Source organism: Falco punctatus, assembly GCF_963210335.1.
Source record: "Falco punctatus genome assembly, chromosome: 4".
Lineage (NCBI taxonomy): Eukaryota > Metazoa > Chordata > Aves > Falconiformes > Falconidae > Falco > Falco punctatus.
Window position 1 is genome coordinate 44,139,029 of NC_137583.1, and position 21,369 is coordinate 44,160,397.

General features: G+C 39.9%; 3 protein-coding genes across 14 annotated transcripts in view; 1 reads left to right on the forward strand and 2 right to left on the reverse strand.

The window, feature by feature from the left end:
- The window catches only part of CPAMD8 (C3 and PZP like alpha-2-macroglobulin domain containing 8), a 62,991-nt gene extending 62,029 nt beyond the window's left edge, over positions 1-962 (reverse strand). The window contains exons 1-2 of the mRNA XM_080386801.1: positions 830-962; positions 332-376 (exon numbers count right to left, since the gene is read on the reverse strand). The gene's annotated coding sequence lies outside the window, so the exon portion shown is untranslated. The remainder of the gene's footprint in view (positions 1-331; positions 377-829) is intronic.
- A 94-nt stretch (positions 963-1,056) lies between these two features.
- Positions 1,057-8,854, reverse strand: HAUS8 (HAUS augmin like complex subunit 8). 2 transcript variants are annotated; one of them, XM_080386854.1, is made up of 10 exons: positions 8,111-8,854; positions 7,951-8,003; positions 7,479-7,647; positions 6,690-6,803; positions 6,104-6,183; positions 5,417-5,473; positions 4,745-4,903; positions 3,825-3,966; positions 2,665-2,806; positions 1,057-1,923 (listed from the first exon to the last, which is right to left on the reverse strand). In XM_080386854.1, exons 1-10 carry the CDS (start codon positions 8,178-8,180, stop codon positions 1,803-1,805), a joined length of 1,107 nt encoding a protein of 368 aa, XP_080242980.1. In that variant the 5' UTR covers positions 8,181-8,854; the 3' UTR covers positions 1,057-1,802. The 2 variants fall into 2 exon arrangements, with proteins under 2 accessions (XP_080242980.1, XP_080242979.1); XM_080386853.1 differs by having other exon boundaries at positions 7,927-8,003.
- Positions 8,855-8,894: 40 nt separating this feature from the next.
- Positions 8,895-21,369, forward strand: part of MYO9B (myosin IXB) — a 44,938-nt gene continuing 32,463 nt past the window's right edge. For 6 of the 11 annotated variants that reach the window (XM_080386788.1, XM_080386796.1, XM_080386797.1 and 3 more), the window contains exons 1-3: positions 8,929-9,068; positions 11,920-12,001; positions 18,549-19,442. In XM_080386788.1, coding sequence (XP_080242914.1) covers positions 18,606-19,442 — 837 coding nt within the window. In that variant the 5' untranslated portion in view covers positions 8,929-9,068; positions 11,920-12,001; positions 18,549-18,605. Of the gene's footprint in view, positions 9,069-11,919; positions 12,002-15,295; positions 15,406-18,548; positions 19,443-21,369 lie in introns of all 11 variants that reach the window. The other 5 variants (XM_080386794.1, XM_080386791.1, XM_080386792.1 and 2 more) reach the window with 5 other exon arrangements.

Genomic DNA, 21,369 nt, shown 5'->3' on the forward strand with positions numbered 1-21,369 from the left:
AGGCATGAGGACATACATCCTAGCAATTACCCAAACCTATGAAAAACAGCTGTTTGATCAGCAGTTTCATCATACAGGAGCATTTCTAATGAGATCTCCATCCACCAAAAACAGAGACAACTAATTTGCAGCTAACCTATGATTCGACTGCTTAGTGAAGTTCCCCATCCAGTGGCCAACTTCGTATGCACAGCTCATGTTCCTGACCCTGAGCACGATCCTGCTGCGTGCAGCACCTATGCCTCACATGCTGAAGGGCAGCACACACAGGTGAATTATTAGGTGCAGATCATCTAATGTGTTTAAGGAAGAAAAAATGACAGATGAATACCTTAAAAAAACCACATTTCCTTCCCACTGGGTCACGAATACATTGCTGTGGAAAAAAGGACACTGATGTTATACAAGGAGGGTTTTAGTAGTTCGTTATATAACGACTTCTCATCCAGTGCATGGCACATCTTACTGATCCTGTTACTATAGCTTCATTTACTCCTGATTTTTAATAAGAGACAAGAATCTAGTTAGACTCTTAGTAATGCCAGGAAGAAAGTCTGAATAGCACTTCAAGGAGTGCAAGGCAAATACTCCAAGTATTTTTTGAGTAGGCCCAAAAGATTTATAGACACAGCTTAAGCCAGAAACATACCACTATGCAGGCAACACAAAGCAAAGCTTTTGAAAAAACATCACAGAAAGAGGTTCCACAGGTGAAAAAACCAAACCAGGATACAGCATGTCTTTCAGAGAGAAATGCATTCCATATACAAAAATGGAAAGAAAAAACATGCCACATCTGGCATGTACGTTTGTAACACAGCATACTCACTCTCAGGCCCTCACTCAGTAGTTAGGTTTGAGGTTTCTCTCCACATTCACAATCTTCTGGCCTCAGCACTATGGGTGCCAGGAGGTCACAGCTTGCAATCGGGACTGGTTAGCACCTCTAATTCCATCCCTGCATCTACTGTGTAGCATTAGCCCTACGTAAGCCCAGATGGAAACAAAAGCTTCCGCAGGGTACCAGTGAAGATGTTCAAACATGAAGGCTATTGCTATAGCAGTGGAAAATAGTCTTTATTATTAAAAAGAATAAAAAAAGAATTCTTAAAGAGAAGGTGTCAAGTTAATACAAAGGCATTTATGGTTTTAATAATTTGTTTCCAAGACAATCAGGCAACAGTTTACCAAAACTCTTCACTTCTAGTTACAAACAACCAGGCTGCTTCCAAGCATCAGCCTCGTTACTTGCTGCCCGCATAAGTTTTCCTCTCAGCAAATCCAGAAATCAGGGACAATTAAGAGTTCCTCCAGAAGATGTTCACTGAGTGACCAATGATCATGCTGTACATTTCTACAGATCCTCCTGATGAGATCAGCAAACGCACCATACCACATACACAATTCCACATCTACATTCTGTTCTGTTTTAGAAAAACTACTCTGGAGAGATGCAAATCAGTACACTTGGATCCAGGTGCAAGAAAGTAAACCAAGAAGATTAGCAAATATGACCTATTTATTCTTAATAATACCACTTATTATTTATCTTTCAGTCTTGTCAAGGCAGAAAGTGATGAGAAAGGTGTCACAGAAATTCATGTTAAAAAAAGATGTCTCCTTACTGGACAGCATGCAGAACAAAACTCCATTTATTCTGTTAGTAAGTACATACGCTGCTGGTTTCATATGCTGGTATAACTGAAAATTTGGACAACTCATATGTTCATACAAGAACTAAAAAGATAAAAACTCTGCTGGCATTGATTTAGTACCCACCCGTCAGCAAACAATACACAAACTTAGTTGAAGTACCAGCGTTTCACAACATCTAGTCCATAATTTTCTTCACAAACGCTTTGGTTATGCAGAGAAACTTCTTTACTAACTTCAAACGACAGGTTCTCCACTTGTGTGAAGCTCCTAGAACAAATGAAGCAAGCTAAATCAGTTGCTCTGGAGGACAGTAACTTCTGGTTAAGCCCAAAGGCTATATGCCTGGACATTCATATCATCCTCCTACCACAAAACATTAAAATGTGGATTTTCTTCCCAAATGGCCAGAATTTGTAGGATAGGAGGGGGAGTTTGCAGGAACGGGAGACACATAGCTTTAGAGACTATCAATTTTCAAAGATTTTAGCTGTAATCTCTTCTAGGGAAATGGAGGAAGGAAATTTATCATGCTTTATCTCTTCCTCATGCTCTCAGTGCTATTTTGTATTTGTTGACACAATATTTAAAGAACAAAACCCCACACTGTTCTGTGCTCCTTGTGCCTGCTAAAGGATGATATATTTGCATGGTTATTATTCAAGACATAGTGCTTCCACCTTACTTTTCTGTCTCCTGGAGTTCACTCCCCTATATATTTGCCAGGGCTATTCTTGCTCACTGAAATTCTCAAGTAATCTGTCAGAGAACGGCACACTAAAGTAATTCCCTTAGAATACACAGGCAAAATAACCCACACATCTTTACTTTGGCTGTAGGTAGGGTAGGGACAGAAATAAAGAAGTCTACTACAAAAATGAATTAAACTTAGTGCTACTATTCCATCAATTAAGCCTCCTCCAATTTATGTTCTGGGTGTATTTGGGTGAGATCTGTAGATTTTCCTCTGAGAATTTAGCCAATGAGTCTTTTCGCCTGATTTGTAAATACCTTTGAAGCTCTTTATCCAGTTTCTGAGACACTTCTTTAAGCTCTTTCAGTACATCACATATTTTTGCACTTTCTTCCGAGTTGCTTGGCATAATTTCTGTCAGAAGCTCCTGTGTGATAGTTAACTGCTTTTGCAGTTCATCTACAATATATGTTAAAGATATTATACAGAAATGCATGCACTGGTATCACTTAATACATGATTACTTAATAGCTGGAGTAACAACAGAGACAGCTGAACTAGATGATGGAAAACTACTGTTCAGCTTTCGCAAGCACACCATGAGAAAACTGAAAGCCACATTATTTTCAGCTATTGGGACTAGCATCAGTAACAGGCTATTAAAACTGCTAATCAAGCTCTCATTTCAAGTACAAAGATTTTTACAAAACAAATGCAAGAGAAAAACCCCAAGTTTTAAACATCCAAAATTCCCTGACCAGTTACATATATTGCTATTGGCATGTACCCCCAACATCAAGTTTATCCAGCCCTTTCCTTCAGCATTCACAAACCAAAGATAGGTATCTATTCCTCCTAAATTCTTCAATAAACCTTTTCCATTTGCTTTAAAGTGTAAGCAAGATTACTGTAAACAGTTTAAGAATCTTGTTTCTTGCAGAACAGCAGTTTAAAAACATAACTTCCACACTTCAGTACAAAACACATGTACTAATTTATTAAACATTCTCCAATTCAAGACAACACACAATATATTTAAGCTCCAGTTCTACAAGAAACATGAGCAAGTTTACCCACGTGACTTTATCTCTCAAACACAGAAATGAGATCACAGCATTTCTACAACGTGCTTACCCATTAGGAACAAGGAATGAGGAGGAATGCCATGAATACAGTTAACAGATAAAGAAACTTGCTAAAGAAAGTCTGTATGAAGACTGCCCTAGCTTAGAAAGTTAATTTTTTTCCTGCTGCAAGATAAAAACCTTGTTTAAGCGCAGTTTAGTGGTTAAACAGACAAGAATTATTCATAGCAGAACATGTGACTAATGTTGCAGGCCAATGTTCACACAAGCTCTAAGAGCACACAAAATTCCTCCAGGCCACAGACAGACCTAGCAATAACAATGTTAAGTATTTTACCATACCAAAACCCCACTATTTCTGAACCTAAGTTTGATGAATCAAATTTTCATACCAAGGTATGTTATCATATCTCCTTCTATGTGAATATTCTTTATGGGTAATTCATGTCTAGTGGCATCCAGGGAAACTGCAAAGCTTTTATATTGCCGTTTAAACTGTTCACAAACAGGAATAAGGCGCGGAAGTACCTCCAGCTGAAAAAGACACACGATGAATCAACATTTCTTCAAAAGCAGCCATTTTGTTACTACAGACCTGGCTCAATACAGAAAAATAATTTATTAAAAACCCCAAATACCACTTTGAAACACTCATTGACAGAGGAATTGAATAAATTTGTGGGATTATACTCCCACCGTGCTGTTTAATAGATTTTCCTTTACCACTTCAAAATGCCTAGGTCAATACCAGTTTCCTTGTTACTGTAGCTCAGAGGTATTAGTAACATAGCATGCAAAGTGTTTTATATTTAATACTTTGACTGTAGTTAACAATGTATTCTCCAAAAGACAAAAGTCTTGTTTAATTTTTTCAATGCATATTTGTTAAAAGCAAACAGAGGTTAAGTTTTGAAAATTTAAGTATTCAAAAATTAATTATTCATTAGGAACATGCCTTCTTACAACCAGGCCCAAACTATTGCTCTCTAACACATAAGACAAAGAACAGAACATGTTCACTTCTCATCTAACATTTAGCATCTCAGCCCTAGCTGTAACTAATTCCATAACTGCAGGATGTTCACGTGCCTTAAGATACTTGCATCTCCTGTGCATCAACTACAAACTGCTCTGGCAACCAGTGCGCAATTGCTGCCCCTTGCTCAATAGCTCTAACTTCTCCTTCCTGCCTAATTGAAGGAGACAACAAAAAAGTGACAAAGGCATTTGCTTAGGTTACTAGAGCACATTAAATGCCACACCACCTAAGTGAGCTTGTTTGAATATAGAAGCATAAATTGTAATAGTCTACCTGTTTGTCTAATGCATCATCAAGTTTCCGCTCTCTCTCTTTAAGTAAAATTTCACGCTTTAATTTGAAGAGCTTCTCTTGTTGTCTTTCCTTTTCTTCATGCAACTTCAACAAGTTTTCTTCCATTTTTTTCTCCAGCTTGGCAAGATTTTTTCCAGCCTATGACATCCAAAAAAAATACTCACAACAGAAGTAATGCTACTTTAAGTAATTAACATATTCTGAATAAACACATGTAAGCTTCAGACCAGGTCAAAGAGCTTTAATTAATGAATCTGAGACCTCATGCAATAAGCACAGTACATCACAGTTAAGGCCCTCCCTGCTTCTTCCCCCACCTCTGCTTATTTTTACTTTACAAAAAGTATTAACATATTTTTAGAGCACTGAGTGAACTAAGTCACTTCTACAACCTTGAACTACAAACACACTCACAGTTTTCCCAGAACTTCTGCGTACCCCTACTGCATGAAGAACCAACACCAGTTTAATAAACTGGCACTGAATTTGCTCCAAGAGTCTTCAAACCAAGTCCTACAGTTCCACAGCCATAAACACATGAAGTCATAAAACATTAACTTTTACAGATCAGAAAGCATAAACAACAGATTAAACAATTCCTCAATATCAAGTTCTTCTATCTGAAACACCAAATACTTGACTGACTCCCACCTTTACTCTTAGGTAAGTCAAAAGCAGTGTCTGAGATTTCAGCTCTTCTGTCAGATCCTTCAGAAAAGAAAAGAAAAGAATATTCCACATCAATTTGGGTATCAAAACAATTGTTTTTCCAATGTTCAAATAAATTACTGGAAGTCCAAGTTGTGTCCAGAACTACCAGAAACTCTCAGCTCGATGAAAAAAGTTTGGGGTTTTAAACAATGCATGTTAATTAAATATACCTCTTTGTTCCACCAGTTTTACAGCATTTTCAGCAGATTTTCATAATACTGATAGAGAACTTGACATTTCAGTGCTACATTAAACAAGATCCCTAAATAAGGCATTTCAAATTGGGTTAAATCAATGTTAGCTTTCTGAGCAAAAACATCAGCAAATATTTAAAGATAACGTGATATAGTAAAAAAGTATGGACAGGAATACAAAAAGAACCCACTCGAGGAGATGCTACAGTTGGAGCAGATTCTTTACCACAAGAAACAAAAGTAAAGCTTTAGTCAGTGTTGAGAGGGCTGATAAACAAAACAAACATTGCCAACAGTAGCACAGATTTCAGTCAGGAGGCTTTAGATCATCCCAGGACCTCAAAGCTGTTACCAAGATTAAAGAAAACAGCAAATCTTCATTTCACACATTTCAAAATAAATATGCATAACAAATGAAAGCAATGAGACTTACCACTGCTTTTTTTTTATCTGTTCTTTCATTTTTCTTGTAAGAAGATTCTGAGCCACATTTTTTTTCACAGACAGGCTTAGCTGTATGACAACAGAAAAGTTATTTCTCCCTTCTACCAAGGTATATAGGGTGTGTCAATATACCATCAGGCTCTTCAAAGGCAAATTTCAAAATTATCATGTCTACCAGTAAAGAAGAGTTGTGCTCTCTTTCTAGCTCTGATTACACTCACAAGAAGATGTGGATCACATGAGCATTTAGCTTTAAGTGACAGTTACAGATAGGTGTGATACTATTTTCAGAAGAGCTGTAATCTAACACCCATCTGTTACGGGGTCTCAAAGACTTGAGAGTACTTTAATATTTGATCTTAAACAAAAAGAACAGAGCACCCAAAACATACTAAAAAACAAGAGGTTAATTTAAACCCCAAAGGTCTTAATATCTCTGCTTAAAGACACTTGAAATAACATTCACTTTATTTAGTAAAATCCTTTTGTGAATATAGATGAATACAAGGGTTACATATCATCAAGTTACATACTTTAAAAATAAAAGAAGAAACAGAGTATGAACAGAAGCTTACGGTTAATAGCTGAAAGATCAAGGTCTGGTCGATTACTTTTATCTTCACCTAGTAAGGTGGACTGCAAGCTACCGTTCCCAAAACTACTTTGATTAAATGAGCTAGCGGTACCACCTACAGAAAGAAGCTGTTATCAAAATAAAAGAATCAGACAGATTTTGCACAAGTTTACAATTACATATGCTTTCGCTAATATGTGGCAATCTTACACAAACCTTTACACATTTACTTTATACCCATGATTTGTGTACTCTCTAACTTGACTAGAGAGAAGGTGTTAAAGAGGAAATCATTCTGAACTACATCACAGTTGAACACCACTCAGGTGGAAAAGGGAATAATGTTATTTCCTCAGCATTTTCAAGTCAAGGTCCTACCAGAAAATTCTTCTGCAATTCTTGCAAAAGAAATAAAAAGGGAATGCTTTGCAGACAGGAATTTTGAGTAATTTACACTGGGTTTATTAAAAAAAAAAATAGTAAAAGATATAGACCAATGGTGAGGGCATAGTAAAAGAGTTCAAAGCCTTGCACAGAAGGCAAGAGATACACTTATTTTAGACAATCTGATTATTCAGTTCCAGATCCAGACAAGAGTTTGATGCACTTGAGTTTACACCCGTTAGTCCCACATCAAGTATCCTAATTCCCTTTTTTTACAGATAATAATTCGTAGTGATGCAAATAATATAAAATATAATATCTTAACTACTCTAAAATGTTGTTGAAGAGTTCCACAGGTTGGAAATACAAATTCACAGAACAACTTTTAAACTTTGGTAAAACCCACCAGCAGAAGTTTCACATTTCTGACGAACAACCAATCTTGGTTTAGTTGCAGAAGTTTCACATTTCTGACGAACAACCGATCTTGGTTTAGTTGCAGAAGTTTCACATTTCTGACGAACAACCGATCTTGGTTTAGTTGCAGATCGTTTCACAGGAGACCTCGAAATATCCTGACAATCGAGAAAAAAGACTGAACATAAGCAGCAACCATGACCACAATATATCTTACCGCCAACCTGAGTGCTGACAAGAAGTGAACACAATCCCTGGCAGTCTTGGCGCTCTGCGAGCCACACGAGTACAGCCCCCGCTTCCCCCCGCAGTCTGCACCTAGTGACACACCACAACTCCTTCATAACCCCAGCGAGGTAATTTTTTCTAAGGCCTCGCCGCCGCACCCCCGAGCCGCCCCTCACACCATTCCTATACTTCGCTGAGCGACGCCTGACCTCGGCAGCGAGGCGTCCAAGTACCTTCTTGTCGACTTTCTTATCGTACTGCAGGTAGCGCGACTTCACGACTTGTCCTGAGGAAGAAGGAGGGCAGGGAGCTCGGGCAGGGAGCTCAGGCGGGCCCGCCGCCGCGCCCCGCCGCGCCTCAGCCCGCGCGGCCCCCACCTCACCCCGCCACTACCTTTCTGCTTTTTCTTAGACTCTTCTCTGCCTGCCGCCGTACCGCTGGAGTCTCTCTCCTGCGAGGACATACTGCAAAGGCAGCCGGAGATAACACCGAACGAAGAGACGGGCGCGGAGCCGCTCCCCACTCAGCCTCTTGCCGCCTCAGCCGCCATCCCTTTCGAACCGCCGCGTAGACGCTACAGGGGCACAGGAAGCTGCGCGCCCCCTGGCGGCGCGGAGGGATGAAACAAACCGTCGCCGCCGGTACTTCCGCAGGCAGGCACTGACGGCGCGGGCGGGGGGCCCTCCCCAAGGGCGATGCCTCCCACCCGGGCTGCGCCCGCAAAGGGCTGCCGCGCTCCCCTCAGCGCTAGGGTAAAGCAAGAAATGAGAGCCTGGCAACGCCTGCGGCACGACTGACACCAAACGCTCTTCCTTCCCCAGGCCTCTGGTGGGAGGCGGCCGTTCTCCGCAGCGTCAGCCAGTGAACCTCAAGGACGCAACGCCAGGGAGCGGGGCGGCGAACACCCGCACCACCGCCTCGCCCTTAGCGGAAGCCCTCACAGAGCTGAGAGGCGACGCTTCCAGCCGAGGACGGCACTGGAGTTCTTTGGTTTTGACAGGAATCCACCCACTCCTGCTTCTCGCCGCAGGGCCCTGCCTCAGAAAACACCTGGCTCCCGACAAGCACCCGTTCCCCAGCCGTCTTGGGAACCGCAGGCGGGGGCGAGACGGCCGGGCCAAGCCGAGAACCAGCCGCAACGCCCCCGGGCGACGCTTCGCGCCTCTCGCCCCTGCGCGCCGCCGCGGCTGGGACGCATGCGTAGTGCGCGCGCGGCGCTGAATGGGCGCCGCCCTGCCTCCCCCCACCCGGAAGTGGCGCGCGGGGCCTGTGGCGGGCAGCGGGGCTGGTCGCCAGCGCTTCACCCACTGGCTGAGGTAACCGGCTGCAAAGCGCGGCCCTGCGCCCCTTGGTGAGCGTCCGCTCTCCTCGTTTCCTTTGTCCCCTTTCTCTAGGGTGTTGCTGAGCTCTGCGGAGGTGGTTGGTGGCGCCTCGGAGGGACCGGCTCTCACACCTAGCCGGAACGGCACTGCCCACCGACCCTAGGGGTCGGCGTGGCGGCGCGCTGGCGGGGGGGGGCGGGGGGGCGGTCTGGCGGGCGGGAGCTGTGGGGCTCCGCCGCTTTCCTTAGGAGGCCGGGGGCCGGCAGCCGTTCCCCGGGGGCACCCCTGGGGGCGGTGGGCTGCTCGGGGCCGCGGGCTGGAGCTGTGGCGTGCCCGGCTCTGGGGCGTCTGCGTGGGCTTGTCATGGGCGGGATGGTCGATGTGTGGCTGCCGGCCCGGTCTGTAGCTGATGTGCCCCAAGAGCTGGACGTTCCCGAAGGGAAGGAGCGTGCCTCACCTCCCACCTGTACCGCCCGGCTCTCAGGCGATGTGCAGGAGCATCTTGCCCTCGATGTTAACTTTCATCTCATGCTTACTGATTTGATTTTTTCACCCCCTCAGTGTCCTGCTTTTTCACATGATATTCCTAACTCTCCTTAAGAACAGCCTGTAAACTTTTGTACAAATATCTCAGCATCTTTCAAGCAATTCGTTAAAATTCTCCGGGTTCTTTTCCTTTCTGTTTTTTGGGCAACTCTTGACAGTACTAATACTGCTGCTGCTGTGTTGAGGTCATGCTTTATGATGGTGACTGTCGTTGTCTAGTTGATAGATGCCTTTAGCTGTTTGTAAGTTGGTAGTGCTTTGTCTTTTCGGTAAGTTTGAGTTTGCAGTCTCTGGAAAGTAAAACCTCTGCAAGCTTTTTGTGTGTGTGTTTGTAGACTAAAAGTAGCAGTGTTGTCCTGATCAGTGACTATTGTTACCATGCAGTTGATATAGGTACATGTCATTTAAAGTAAGAAGACTTCGCAACCTTGTTTTCTATTATTCTGTAAGTATTTTGACAAAATTCTTACCCAGCTTTATTTGCAAGTCCTGTTGGTGAAAAGTGAGAAGTACTTTGGATGCAAATGAGTTCAGTATTCTTTGATTTCATCTTCTGGAAATGGGTGGTGGTGTGGCAGAGGGCTGGAAATGATCTCAGGCTTCTGGCAAATGCAATTAGCCTTTCAAAGATGTCATCAACATCCTCCCACGTTACTCCTAGAGGTGGATCAGTATCGGTTTGTCTACCTAGCTGTTTGCAAATAAAGAGTTTGTCATGGGTAATTAGAAGCTTTCTGATTTCAGGTCTGTTAGCTGGAATACCTGACTGAAGTACTTGCTCTAAAGTAAGTGTGAGGCAACCCTGCATTCTGGTTTAGTGTATTAGTGTTACACCCATCAAGTTTTAGTAAATCTTTGGTGTCTTTAACTCAGAACCTTGTCAGGAACAAATCCATTTAATGTAGGATAAACTTCTAATGTATTTGTATATTTATGTTAGCATTAAGATTTATTGTGTCTCTTTTTAGTTAAGCTTGATTATTTTTGTCTTTGAGCTAATGAGTTTCTTTACCCGCTCTCCGTTTAAAGTTGAGTAAGGTTGTACTTTTCAGGATGATGCGTTTAAGGCCATTTCCTTAATCGTTAGTGTTTACTTATTAGCATAACCCCCCCAAGAGTTACTGCAGTATTGTGATGAAACTGTTTTGTAGAATTGCATGGTTTGTGTTGTTTGGTAGTGAGGGGGTTTTTGCCCTGCTTGAGCATTTGTCTCAACAAAAAGCTTTCTCAGTAGTTGAACATTGTAGTTTCTGCAGTGATAGGGCAGCTGTCTTGTGCAAATGGATAGTTTCATTGGAGTGGGAAGACTCATAGGTTTTTGTTTTTCTGTGGAACCTAAAACGCTTATAGAACTGAATAATTTAGGAAGAGTAAATGCAGCTGATGAAAACTTTAAATGAGGTTCACCTAGAAAGTAGTGCTTTGTACAGAGTTTTCTGACAAAAATTGATTCAAATGTTAGATGTCTTGAATAATCCTGTGTATGAATAATTGTTTGACTCAGTTCTGTATTACTTAAGCTAAATATGGCCTTTCCTTTCCTAGATGGTCAAATGCCATGATTCACATATCTTAGGCATTTAAAAAGGAAAAATTCCTAAAAGATGCAACAGCATTAGCTATCTTAACAGTCAAGGAAAAGAGTGGAAAATTATGATTCAACAAAAAGTTTGTGGGTTTTCTTTGAATTTTTGAAGGCTGAAGGTGTTTATTAATCACATTGCTAAGAAGCAAGACCTACTTATTCAAATATCTAGGGGAAGTGAAGCCTGAGATGCTGTTAAGGATTTATTTTTTTTTCGATAAATATCTATTTTAATAGATGGTCTGCCTTCTGAAGAGACTAGGAGTGTCTTTATTTCAGAAAATGGAAATTCAGAGGTTTTGTCTCTAGTATATCATGTTTTCTTGATGTATCAAGTGACTTGCATGGCTTACAGAATAGCTTTTATATAGGCTTTATTGTGTTCTTTGTATCTGATCACCAAGTGAAACTCAATGCAGATCTTAGAAAAATGTGCTCTTCCTTTAAAGACCAACAATGTTTAAAAGTGGGTGTAAAGGTATTTTCTAAATACATACATTCTGCTGATGATCCCCTTTATTTTTCTTCTAATTCACATAAAAATCCAACCTGAAGTTTTGTAAGAAAATTTCTTATCAGTGTAAATGCAGCATTAGACCAGTGAAATTTTTACTTCCTTTGCTGACAGCTGTAATGCTATTAAGGATAAACTTCAAGAAAACTGCAAAAAGTGGTAGAATAGTCTCTACCATACTTTTGCTTATATTCTTTGCCTCTAACACTCTCTGTTGTTTTGTCTTCATTCCTAGTGTTCTCAACAGGACCACATTTTCATTTCCTCTGAATCATACTCAAGTGTACATCTGTAACTGACCTCATGCATTTTGTAAGGTAATAAATATCATGTTATAGACCTTTAGTGTCGCTGTAAGTCTGATAAGGTATCCTGGTCTTGAGGTTAAATTAACATTAAGAGGAAGTAGAGGTCTGCATCTGAGGTGGTTTGGGACTGTAGATTGGGATCAGGGTAGGGTCTCAAGGGCTATAAGGAGTAGGGAGAAAATAACCAAGGAGGAACTGCTGTAATGAAGGTAATTTCTTTGGCTTTTTCCTGTATTGTGTTGCATTACTTGCATTGCAGTCTAGCTTCTCCTTTGTTAGGCAGTCTGTGGCAGTAGCATCTCCGTCAGGGTTGGTTACAAAGAGTAGTAACAAACGTGTTGTAAATTTACATGCTCCATTCAGAACTACTCCTTTTGGAGTAGAAAAAGCAGAGAGCTTTTAGTTCAAGAAAATCAAGGATCTAAAGTTGTTTACTCCAGCAGAATTTTTTATGACCAAGAAAAATACTGTGTTACTAGAACGCTAGCAATATTCAGGTAATCTACAAATGTCTGGAGTACTGGGAAAAAAATTAAAAGCAATTATGCTCAACTAACAGCAACTATATATCCAGGGTTGAGTCCTTTGCCTTACCTGTAATGCACGGTTAATTGTGGAACCTTTAGGGTGTCTCTGTAGTCTGTTTTGCTGGAAACTGCTTGCTTTGGAAATCAAGGGTAAGTAGTAGCTGAATATTTTCTAAATTGCTATATGTTCTCAATTTGATCAGAGGGGTCTCTTTTGGCGATGGTCTTTGGCGATTTAGGTATTCAAGAATATTAGGGGTCAAGTACTCATAGATTTCTACTTTTGTGTTGAAAATTACTTGATGAACAATGTGAGAAGCTTGAATTTTTCCATTTGAGGAATGCTGCACTGGAAATGTACATGAAAATATGAAGAACTGGAATATTATAAAGTTCATCCTCAACGATTTTGCTGTAATAGTAGCTTTCCCTTTTTAGCTTCACTGTGATTCATTGACTAAATATGTGGCTTCAAATTATGCCTTATTTAAACTAAACAGATACCCTGCACTGATTGAGGCAAAGTTCTCTTCTAGAATTTTACTGTGTTATTAAGTGAACAATATTGGCTTTAATGCATATTAAAAAAACCTAATTGGCTTAATGAAGGCTCGAAAACGCTTAGAAAATACCATCAAAATTACCATACAGAATTGGAATTTTTGGGTTTCTTTTTCTATTAACATTGAGCAAAAAGTGAAATTACACATTGATGATAAGTTATGTAGCCTACTGCATTTCTTCTACAAAGTGTTGAAGTAGTCAGCTGAAGTGTTGCCCTACTCAGTGATTTAAGTGGCAAATATAATCAGTCCTCCAGTGATGGACGAAGTAGTACAGCCCTATGTTCATCTAGATTATTGTTTGGTAAGCTCAGTGGGGTTTTATTTTTTTTATAAGCAAATGGAAGTACTAACTGATAGGTAATATAAAAATAATTATGGCATTAGACTGGTGCCTTAAAAGCTTGTTATATTAGTGCTATTAACAAATAAACTGTGTGTAAGACTTGCAAAGGATAGGGGAGCAGAAAATAACAAAATCCTGAAGAGGTATTTTGGGTTGGGTAGACTTGCGTCTGTTTTTCTAGACCTGTTGGAATTATCCTTCTAAAGCAATTGAGAGTAAAGATGGCCTGTGACTGGTACCTTACATTTAAATTTGTCTAGCACTATTTCAGATTTACTTATCTTCAATCTCACTGGAAATAAGTACCATTAAATTGCGTATGTTATACTGGCACAATGAAACCACTGTCTAAAGAGTGCGAATCATACATCACTGTATCCTTTAACACACTAATCCCATGCAGCTGTTGCCTCACTCATCCTACAGAATTAATACTGTCTATAATGTTGTGAATCAAATGCTAGAATCAAAAACTTTGCATTTCTCTTTTGACTTGTCTTGCCCCACTTGCCTAACTCTGTGTTTGTATCTGTAAAATAGGACTATGGTGAAAGATAATGCTTTGCTGTATTTTGAAATGCTGGTGACTGTCCTTAGCAAATTTGAAGTGCTGTGAAGATGTATACTTGTGCTACAAAAAACCTGTGAAAAGTAAAACATTTTAAGGAAAACAGGAAGAAGTCTGAATGTAAAGTCTAAAATTAGTTGATATGCACCTAGTGCCAGTTTCTGCCTCCCACTTACTAAATTCTCTAACACACAGCTTTGTTTTTTCCCATGTATTGGAAAGGTGGTTTTTATAAGAAAGGATATTGAAAGAAATTGGAGTAACTTTGCAGAATTTCAATCTACAGGACAAACTCAACAGCGGCTGCTGTTTCCCTGTGTTTGCTGTTTTGCATGCTGACCAGAATGGCTGCACTATTACCTTCTACTCTTATTTCTCCTTCCAATATTCTCTGCACCCGAATTCAGGCCTGTGCTTCCTTGATGAGCCAAATTACATTGAATAATTCTTTCAATTGCTTAAAAAAAATCTGAATAATTAGGGATCATAAAATTAGAAGGAATCATTGTAATCATCTGTTTGGAGCACTTTTGACATAAATGAGAGGGTAAAAAACCTGGGGACTGGCTGATTTTCTAAAAGGAACTTCAGCAATCAGGTCTCATTGGTAGTGTCAGTTAAGTTTTTTTGCAGTGTAGCGTAGCCTTCTGGTGACACTTATGTCTTATGTTAGCCTGAGTTTGCCTGGCTTCGAATTCCAGCCCCTGGCTTGTGTTATAGCTTTGTCCTCCAGACTGGTGATTGTTACCAAACTGTAGTTCCCCATGCAAGGACATAAACTGATATCTGTATCCTCTGTGTGTTTCTGATAGACAAAGCTTCGAGAGTATTTTGCTGTAAGGGGGTATTTTCCAAAAGATTTTTTTGTTGTTGTTGTCATCACTGTTCTTAACTGAAATTCAATTAAGAAGCTGAGATATCTTCTATATGCAGTATTGGTCACACACCTTCTGAGTACAAGGGTAATATGGCCGCCTAACTAAATACTTGTTTGATGTTTAACTGGGAGTTACATTCACTGTCGTGCTGGTGGTGTTGTTATTAAATACCATGTTTAAATGATTAGTCGCTATGGTTTGCAAGTCTATTTCAGAATAGCTTCCATTCCATCCCTCTGGTATGGATTGTTTCTTGGGTAAATTTGACATTAGATATTCGTAAACTTAGTTGAAATTTGTTTAGCATTTATTTTCTTGCTCCTATACTACTGAACTATATATTTGATACAGCTTTCTGACTACTTCCTTCTCAGTCTCTCTGTGATACATTCTTTATCAGTAACTCTTTTCTTTCTTTTAGAACCATTGTGAAAATGTTTACTTTGATGCCCGGAATCCAACTTCACTAGAATCTAAACCTCTAGTTGCTTGGTGATACCCTGTTCTTAGTTGAATACTGGAACTCATTAGGTAACTGACTTATAACCTGTTCAGTATATGTTCTTTTGCTTTTGTGTTCAAAGTTGTGACTTGAAATACTGTTCAGTATGAAGTTAGAGGTCTGTCTCTTCTACAGCAGTATCATGAAATAAATTTTATATCCCTTCTAAGAAAATCACAAGTAGTTGGAGACCAGCAGGTTTTCCCTCAAACCTCTCTGTTAGTAATGACTAGATAGTCTCATTCTGATTGTCGGATAGAAGAATTTAAGCATCATGGTAGTTCTTCTGGGACTCATTTAGGGCATTGTCAGGTAAATAAACTGTAGATAACAAAAGTAGAATTGGTTAAAAGGAATTAACAGTAATGGGGTGCTACTCCTCCTTAAGTGACTTTTAGAAATTTTTTTTCTCCTTAAAGCCTTATGATCAGTATGAAATGATGCAAAGTAGCATATCTGGTTTAAGTTCTTGAGTGAAAGAGCAGTCTTAAAGCTCAGTGCTGCTGAAGGTAAGCAAGTAGTATCTGAATTTCATATCTAGTTAAAATGGGGCAGTTATGCTTTCTTTTACTGGTGATGTGACTGTACATTGAAACTGTGTTTCAGGAAGTTCTTTCTACTGCAAATTATCTTCCAAATTATTCCTTTAAAGCAATGGATGTTTGCTTGAACTTCCGTCAGGTTGTATGACAACTGCATAATTGTGTTGCTTTGTCAGAAATCTGTCATCTTCAGTCATACACCTGATGAGACACTGCCAGCTATCGCATTGCTGTTATTACTGTAATTGGCCAGGTTTTTTTATCATAGAGGCCATTTGGGTTCCGGTTTCCTCTTTAGAAAGTGTGTTATGGGAGTTTTGAGCAATGTACCAGATATATCTTGGTAGCCGACATGAGATGAGGTTATGTATATTAGTGAAGTCAGAGGTCAGCACCTAGCTTCAGCTCTTCTTTGTGGACAGTAAGTTGGTGCCATGTTCTTAGGGTGTTGTTTTGGCAAAAATGCTTACTGAGGGGACTTCCTCTATCATACCAGACTGTGTGTCTGAAACTAATTGCTGGGGGGGGCGGAAGGGGGAAGGGGAAAGGGGGGAGGAAGTCTGCATAAGACTGTCTCCCTTGAACTGGCTGCCTAACTTGAGAGGAAAATAGTCACTGTTGTTCTTTTTTTTTCTGTCTATGCTCCAGATTCATCTTCCCCATGAGCAACAGTCTGTCTACTATAGATTCTACTATATGTTAAGGTGTTTGGGCTTCTATAAACTAAGAATGCTTTATACTTGCATAATTACTTCAAAGGTACTTCAGACCCAGTAGCTACTGGTCAGTGATAATTGCAGGAAATGGAGAGGGCACTTTGAGCTCACTGGTCCATCCTTCTGTATGACAAGTGCTTGGAATAAGTTCTCCTTAATGAATGAAGAATGGAATTTAATGGGGGGGAAAAACATTTTCAGAGAGAACATACAGGCTTGATCAGAGATGTGCTGTGGTTTGTCTTGCTGCCTGTGGCTTCTTAGCCTTACTTTTGATGAGCAGCCACTAAAAATGATCCAGCTTGCATAACAATGTCTTCTGTAAGCTTATTATGCAGAGTTCCCTTAAAGCACAGTTCTCTACTTGAAGGCTGTTCATGAGGCAGAACTATGTCCTGTGTTTCTGTGAAGTGATTCATCAGTTGTAGTGGAAGTGGCAGCTAAATGCCTCCAACTGTACTGATGTTAATTTGCAATGATTGCTCTCTGTGGCCTTATGCAAGTTCCTGTGCAGTTGTTTAGTGGCAAAAAGCATCTTCATTGGCATTTCTCTGCCTCTTTTTTTTTAAATGGATTTGGCATGTAAGTGTATAATTGGAACACTTTGTTCTTGAAACAAAAATTGAACCAGTATTCTGGGTATGAAGTCTAGACTATTAAAAAAGGGGGTACTTTGTTGTCCTTCTCCTTGTATTATCCATTGGTAAGCTGATAAACTGTTGAACTAAAACAGTGTAAGCAAACCTAAGGCCTCGTGATCTGGCTGCACGGAATTGCAGTTGGGAGAAAAATTACTGGCAAAGGCACAGAATGTTACTAAATGTAGAGGCTTTTAACTTGTCAGTAAGGAAGAGATTGACTTCTGTGAGGTTGATGTTAGGCTGAAGCTGGATTGCTGGCCTGCATCAAGGGTGAAAGGAGGCAAAAGCAATCAGAATGATTATTTTCTGGGGGAGACTCATGCATGAGGTTCCTGAAATCCAGTGAGGAAAGAGTTAATGCAACAGGTATAAGGGCTTGTGAATTAAGTGTTTTTTGGGATCCTGTAGCTGAACTGAAAAGAAGTTGCAGTAAGACTTAATTTTACTTTGCTGCCTAAGATGGAAGATAAAAAGCACATTCAAACCTTTCTGTAGTAAGGATGTGGTTCAGTCAAGTGAATTTAGCAGTCTGTTTTCTGAGTAAATTACGCATGTTCAAGAAATCACTATGGTGATTAGGAGGAGTTGACAGCAATGTTTGCACTGGTCAGCTATAAGCACTTTCCTTAAAGCTGAGTGGGGTAGTGTACCTGTCTTGTACCTTTCAAGGAAAGAGGTCACTTGGGAGAAACAAAAAAAACATGTGGATCTCAGTGTTAGAACCATCTTCCTCCTCACACCTGGGCACTGTTCCTTCTGAAATAGTTCATGGCTGCTCTAAACTGTCACTGCTGATTTGAGAAGTGATCAAACCCTATTTTTACCTCAAGTTGCTGGTGCAGCTTTAAGGGAGGGTTTGTGTGGGAGGATGAATAGCCATACAATGAACCAGGTTATGGAAATTATCTGGGTTAAAACTAACCTGGGGAAACAAAGAAGTTTCAATTTGGACATTTATCCCAGTTCAGTTTGCTTTCCAACTGTATGAACGCTTGTGCTGCCCTAACAGGGAGGAAGGGATGGCATGGAAATAGAAGGAAAAGTGAAAAAAAGGTGGGGGTTGTGACAGCTGTCTGTTCCATGGGATAGGTTGAGCAGACTGTTTGAAATAGTATCACTGATGTGCATAAATAGTGCATTTGTTCTTTATAGTAATTGGACAATTCAATATGTTTATTCTCTTCTCCAGAAAATACCTTGTCCTAATACCTCTTACACACATATTTTTTTTTAACACTTTTTTTCTTTTTTCTTCTGCTTTTTTTTCTTCCAGATGATGGGCCCTGCATATTAAGCAGGGGTAGAAGTCTGAAGCCCATTTGGGGACAGAATGAGTTTAAAGGATGCTGACAGTGCAGTTTCCCAGGGAAAGGCAGCATATAATCTTGATATATACCCCCAACTCTCAACAGAAAGTGCTCCCTGCTGCAAAGTGACAGCAACCAAGGACAGCACATCTTCGGATGTCATAAAGGATGTGATTAGTATCTTAAACTTGGATGTCTCAAAACATTATGTGCTTGTGGAAGTAAAAGAATCAGGTGGTGAAGAATGGGTACTTGATATAAATGATTCTCCTGTTCATAGGGTTTTACTTTGGCCTCGTCGTGCTCAGGATGAACATCCACAAAAGGATGGGTACTACTTTCTTTTGCAAGAAAGGAACACTGATGGGACCATCAAATATGTCCAGATGCAATTACTTTCCAAGGAGACGGATGCTCGGCGATTGGTTGAAAGGGGTTTCCTTCCATGGCATCAGGAGGACTTTGATGACTTGTGCAATCTCCCCAACCTAACAGAGACAACGCTCCTAGAGAATCTCAAATGCCGCTTTCTAAAACACAAAATTTATACTTACGCAGGAAGTATTCTGATTGCGATTAACCCCTTCAAGTTCTTGCCCATTTATAATCCTAAATATGTCAAGATGTATGAGAATCATCAGCTTGGGAAGTTGGAGCCTCATATTTTTGCCATTGCTGATGTGGCTTATCACACAATGCTTAAAAAACATGTTAATCAGTGCATAGTTATATCAGGTGAAAGTGGGTCTGGGAAAACTCAAAGCACAAACTTCTTAATTCACTGCCTCACGGCACTGAGCCAGAAAGGGTACGCAAGTGGTGTGGAGAGAACTATTCTAGGAGCTGGACCAGTTCTGGAGGTAAATTTGTGCTAAAATAGCCTTCCATTAAATTTCTTGATAACTTAAATAATTTTTGTTGAATACTACTTTTGAGAATCACCTGCTTGGTTTAGGCTTTAAATATGACTGGGCTGCATTGGTGTTTGAACGTGTTGCTTGATTGCTTCTAATTGATTTTCCTTAATTCATCCTTCCATTCAGTTGACTTCCTGTTGCTTTTAATTTATATTTAACTTAACTTTCCACCACCAAATGCTAATATTCTGGGACAGAGGTTACCTGTGTTTTCGTTTTAAAGTTTTGATGGCATTTGAGTCAAATTGCAAGTAAATGTTTTCATAAGAAGATTGTTCCACTGAAATGTTAACTGCTTAATGTAACTGTGCCTTTGTGCGTAAGCATGTTCTGTAGCATTTTTATGAACTCACTTTTTGAGGGAGTTATTTCCTTTCTACAATTGTTTTGAAGAGAGCAACATTGTTAGTTGGGGAGAAAGTATGAGTCTGTTTTGGATTTTAGTTACTGCAGTGTTTCCAACAGAAAGCAAAACTAAACACGTGAGGAGTGGGTACAGCTGATCTTGCATTAGGTAACAGCAGGACAAACTTAAACTGATCTCTTAGACTTAAGACTCTGTTGTCTGAAAGGAAAAACTCTGAAAGCTTGGATGGATGTAATGGTCACCCATAATAAAATCTGCAACAGCAAGAAGCTTGAACATGGCCATTGTAGTTTTTAGGTTTAAATAGTCTCAAGTGTAAAATGCTTTCGTTAAAAAAAGAAAATTAAGCTTTTTAAAACTTTTAGATAAAATGTGGAAAAGCAATGAAGTTAAGCTTTAAAATGTGTTACATTTATAAGTGTGATTTGAAAGCTGTTCTGTAAAGAATGAGGAGTGTATGCAAGTTCTTTTTTGCCTTGCCTTCTGTTGCTTGAAAGAAGAAGTAAAATTGTTTGAGGTTTGTTGGTTGCTGGAGCTCAAGTTTGCAGTTCTAAACAGAAAACAGGAAGGGGTCACTGTGGAAAGCACTGTTTGATCAGCTGATCTTTCTGTCTTTGATAAAATTAACTCTTTCAGATCCTAGTCTACCAGATGTGGTAACAGCTGTGTCAAACCAGGTAGAGATATAAAATCTTGTCTTGCAGTATGTCCATTGCATGAGAAATGCGCATATCCCTGTAGTCAAAATTAATAACTTTGCTGGTGTCACAGGTAGATGTTGCCTATGTCTGGGTCATCACAAGTAACCAACTTCTTCAGATGTCCCATTGAGCATTTAGAAAATAGCCTTGCTAGCTAGAAATTTGTTGATCAATTGAAAGCTTAGCTTGCAAACTTGCCAGTTAGATTCTAACATGGCTGTTGGAGTACATCTCATCTGAAATGTGAGGCTCTTTTCTGAAATTCTCAGAGAAACCTCTACTTTGAGGGTGTTCCGCAGTCACAAATGGATTCAGTGTAAGCTTGACCTCCCAAATATTGTTAAAGATGAAGAAATTTGCCAACTAAATGTAAAAAATATAGGAACATCTGAAACCAAAAACGTCTTTCAGAATTGAATATATTGGGATTTGTATTAAAAGCATAATTTCAAGTCCGTTAATAATAGAGAAAGAAACCTTTTCGAAACTTGCAGAAGCTAAGATTTGTCCAGGTTGAAATAAATCACTGGGCTACCTGTGATTTTGGCACAACTTGACTTATGGTAGTGGGATTATACTTCTCTGTTCACGGAACTTTACATCCAAAAGTGATGCAATATTAGGTTTACATACCTATGGAACATAGAGAAGCAAAATCAAGGTATCTTACTTTGGCTACAGCAGAGTGGATTCAACCAACAGTGAAGCTTCCATGTTTCCCAATATGGATGCTCTTATGCAATTCTAGTCACTAAGTGTAACTTTAAAAAATACCCAAGTCAGATCTTGGTCTCGGGCAGGA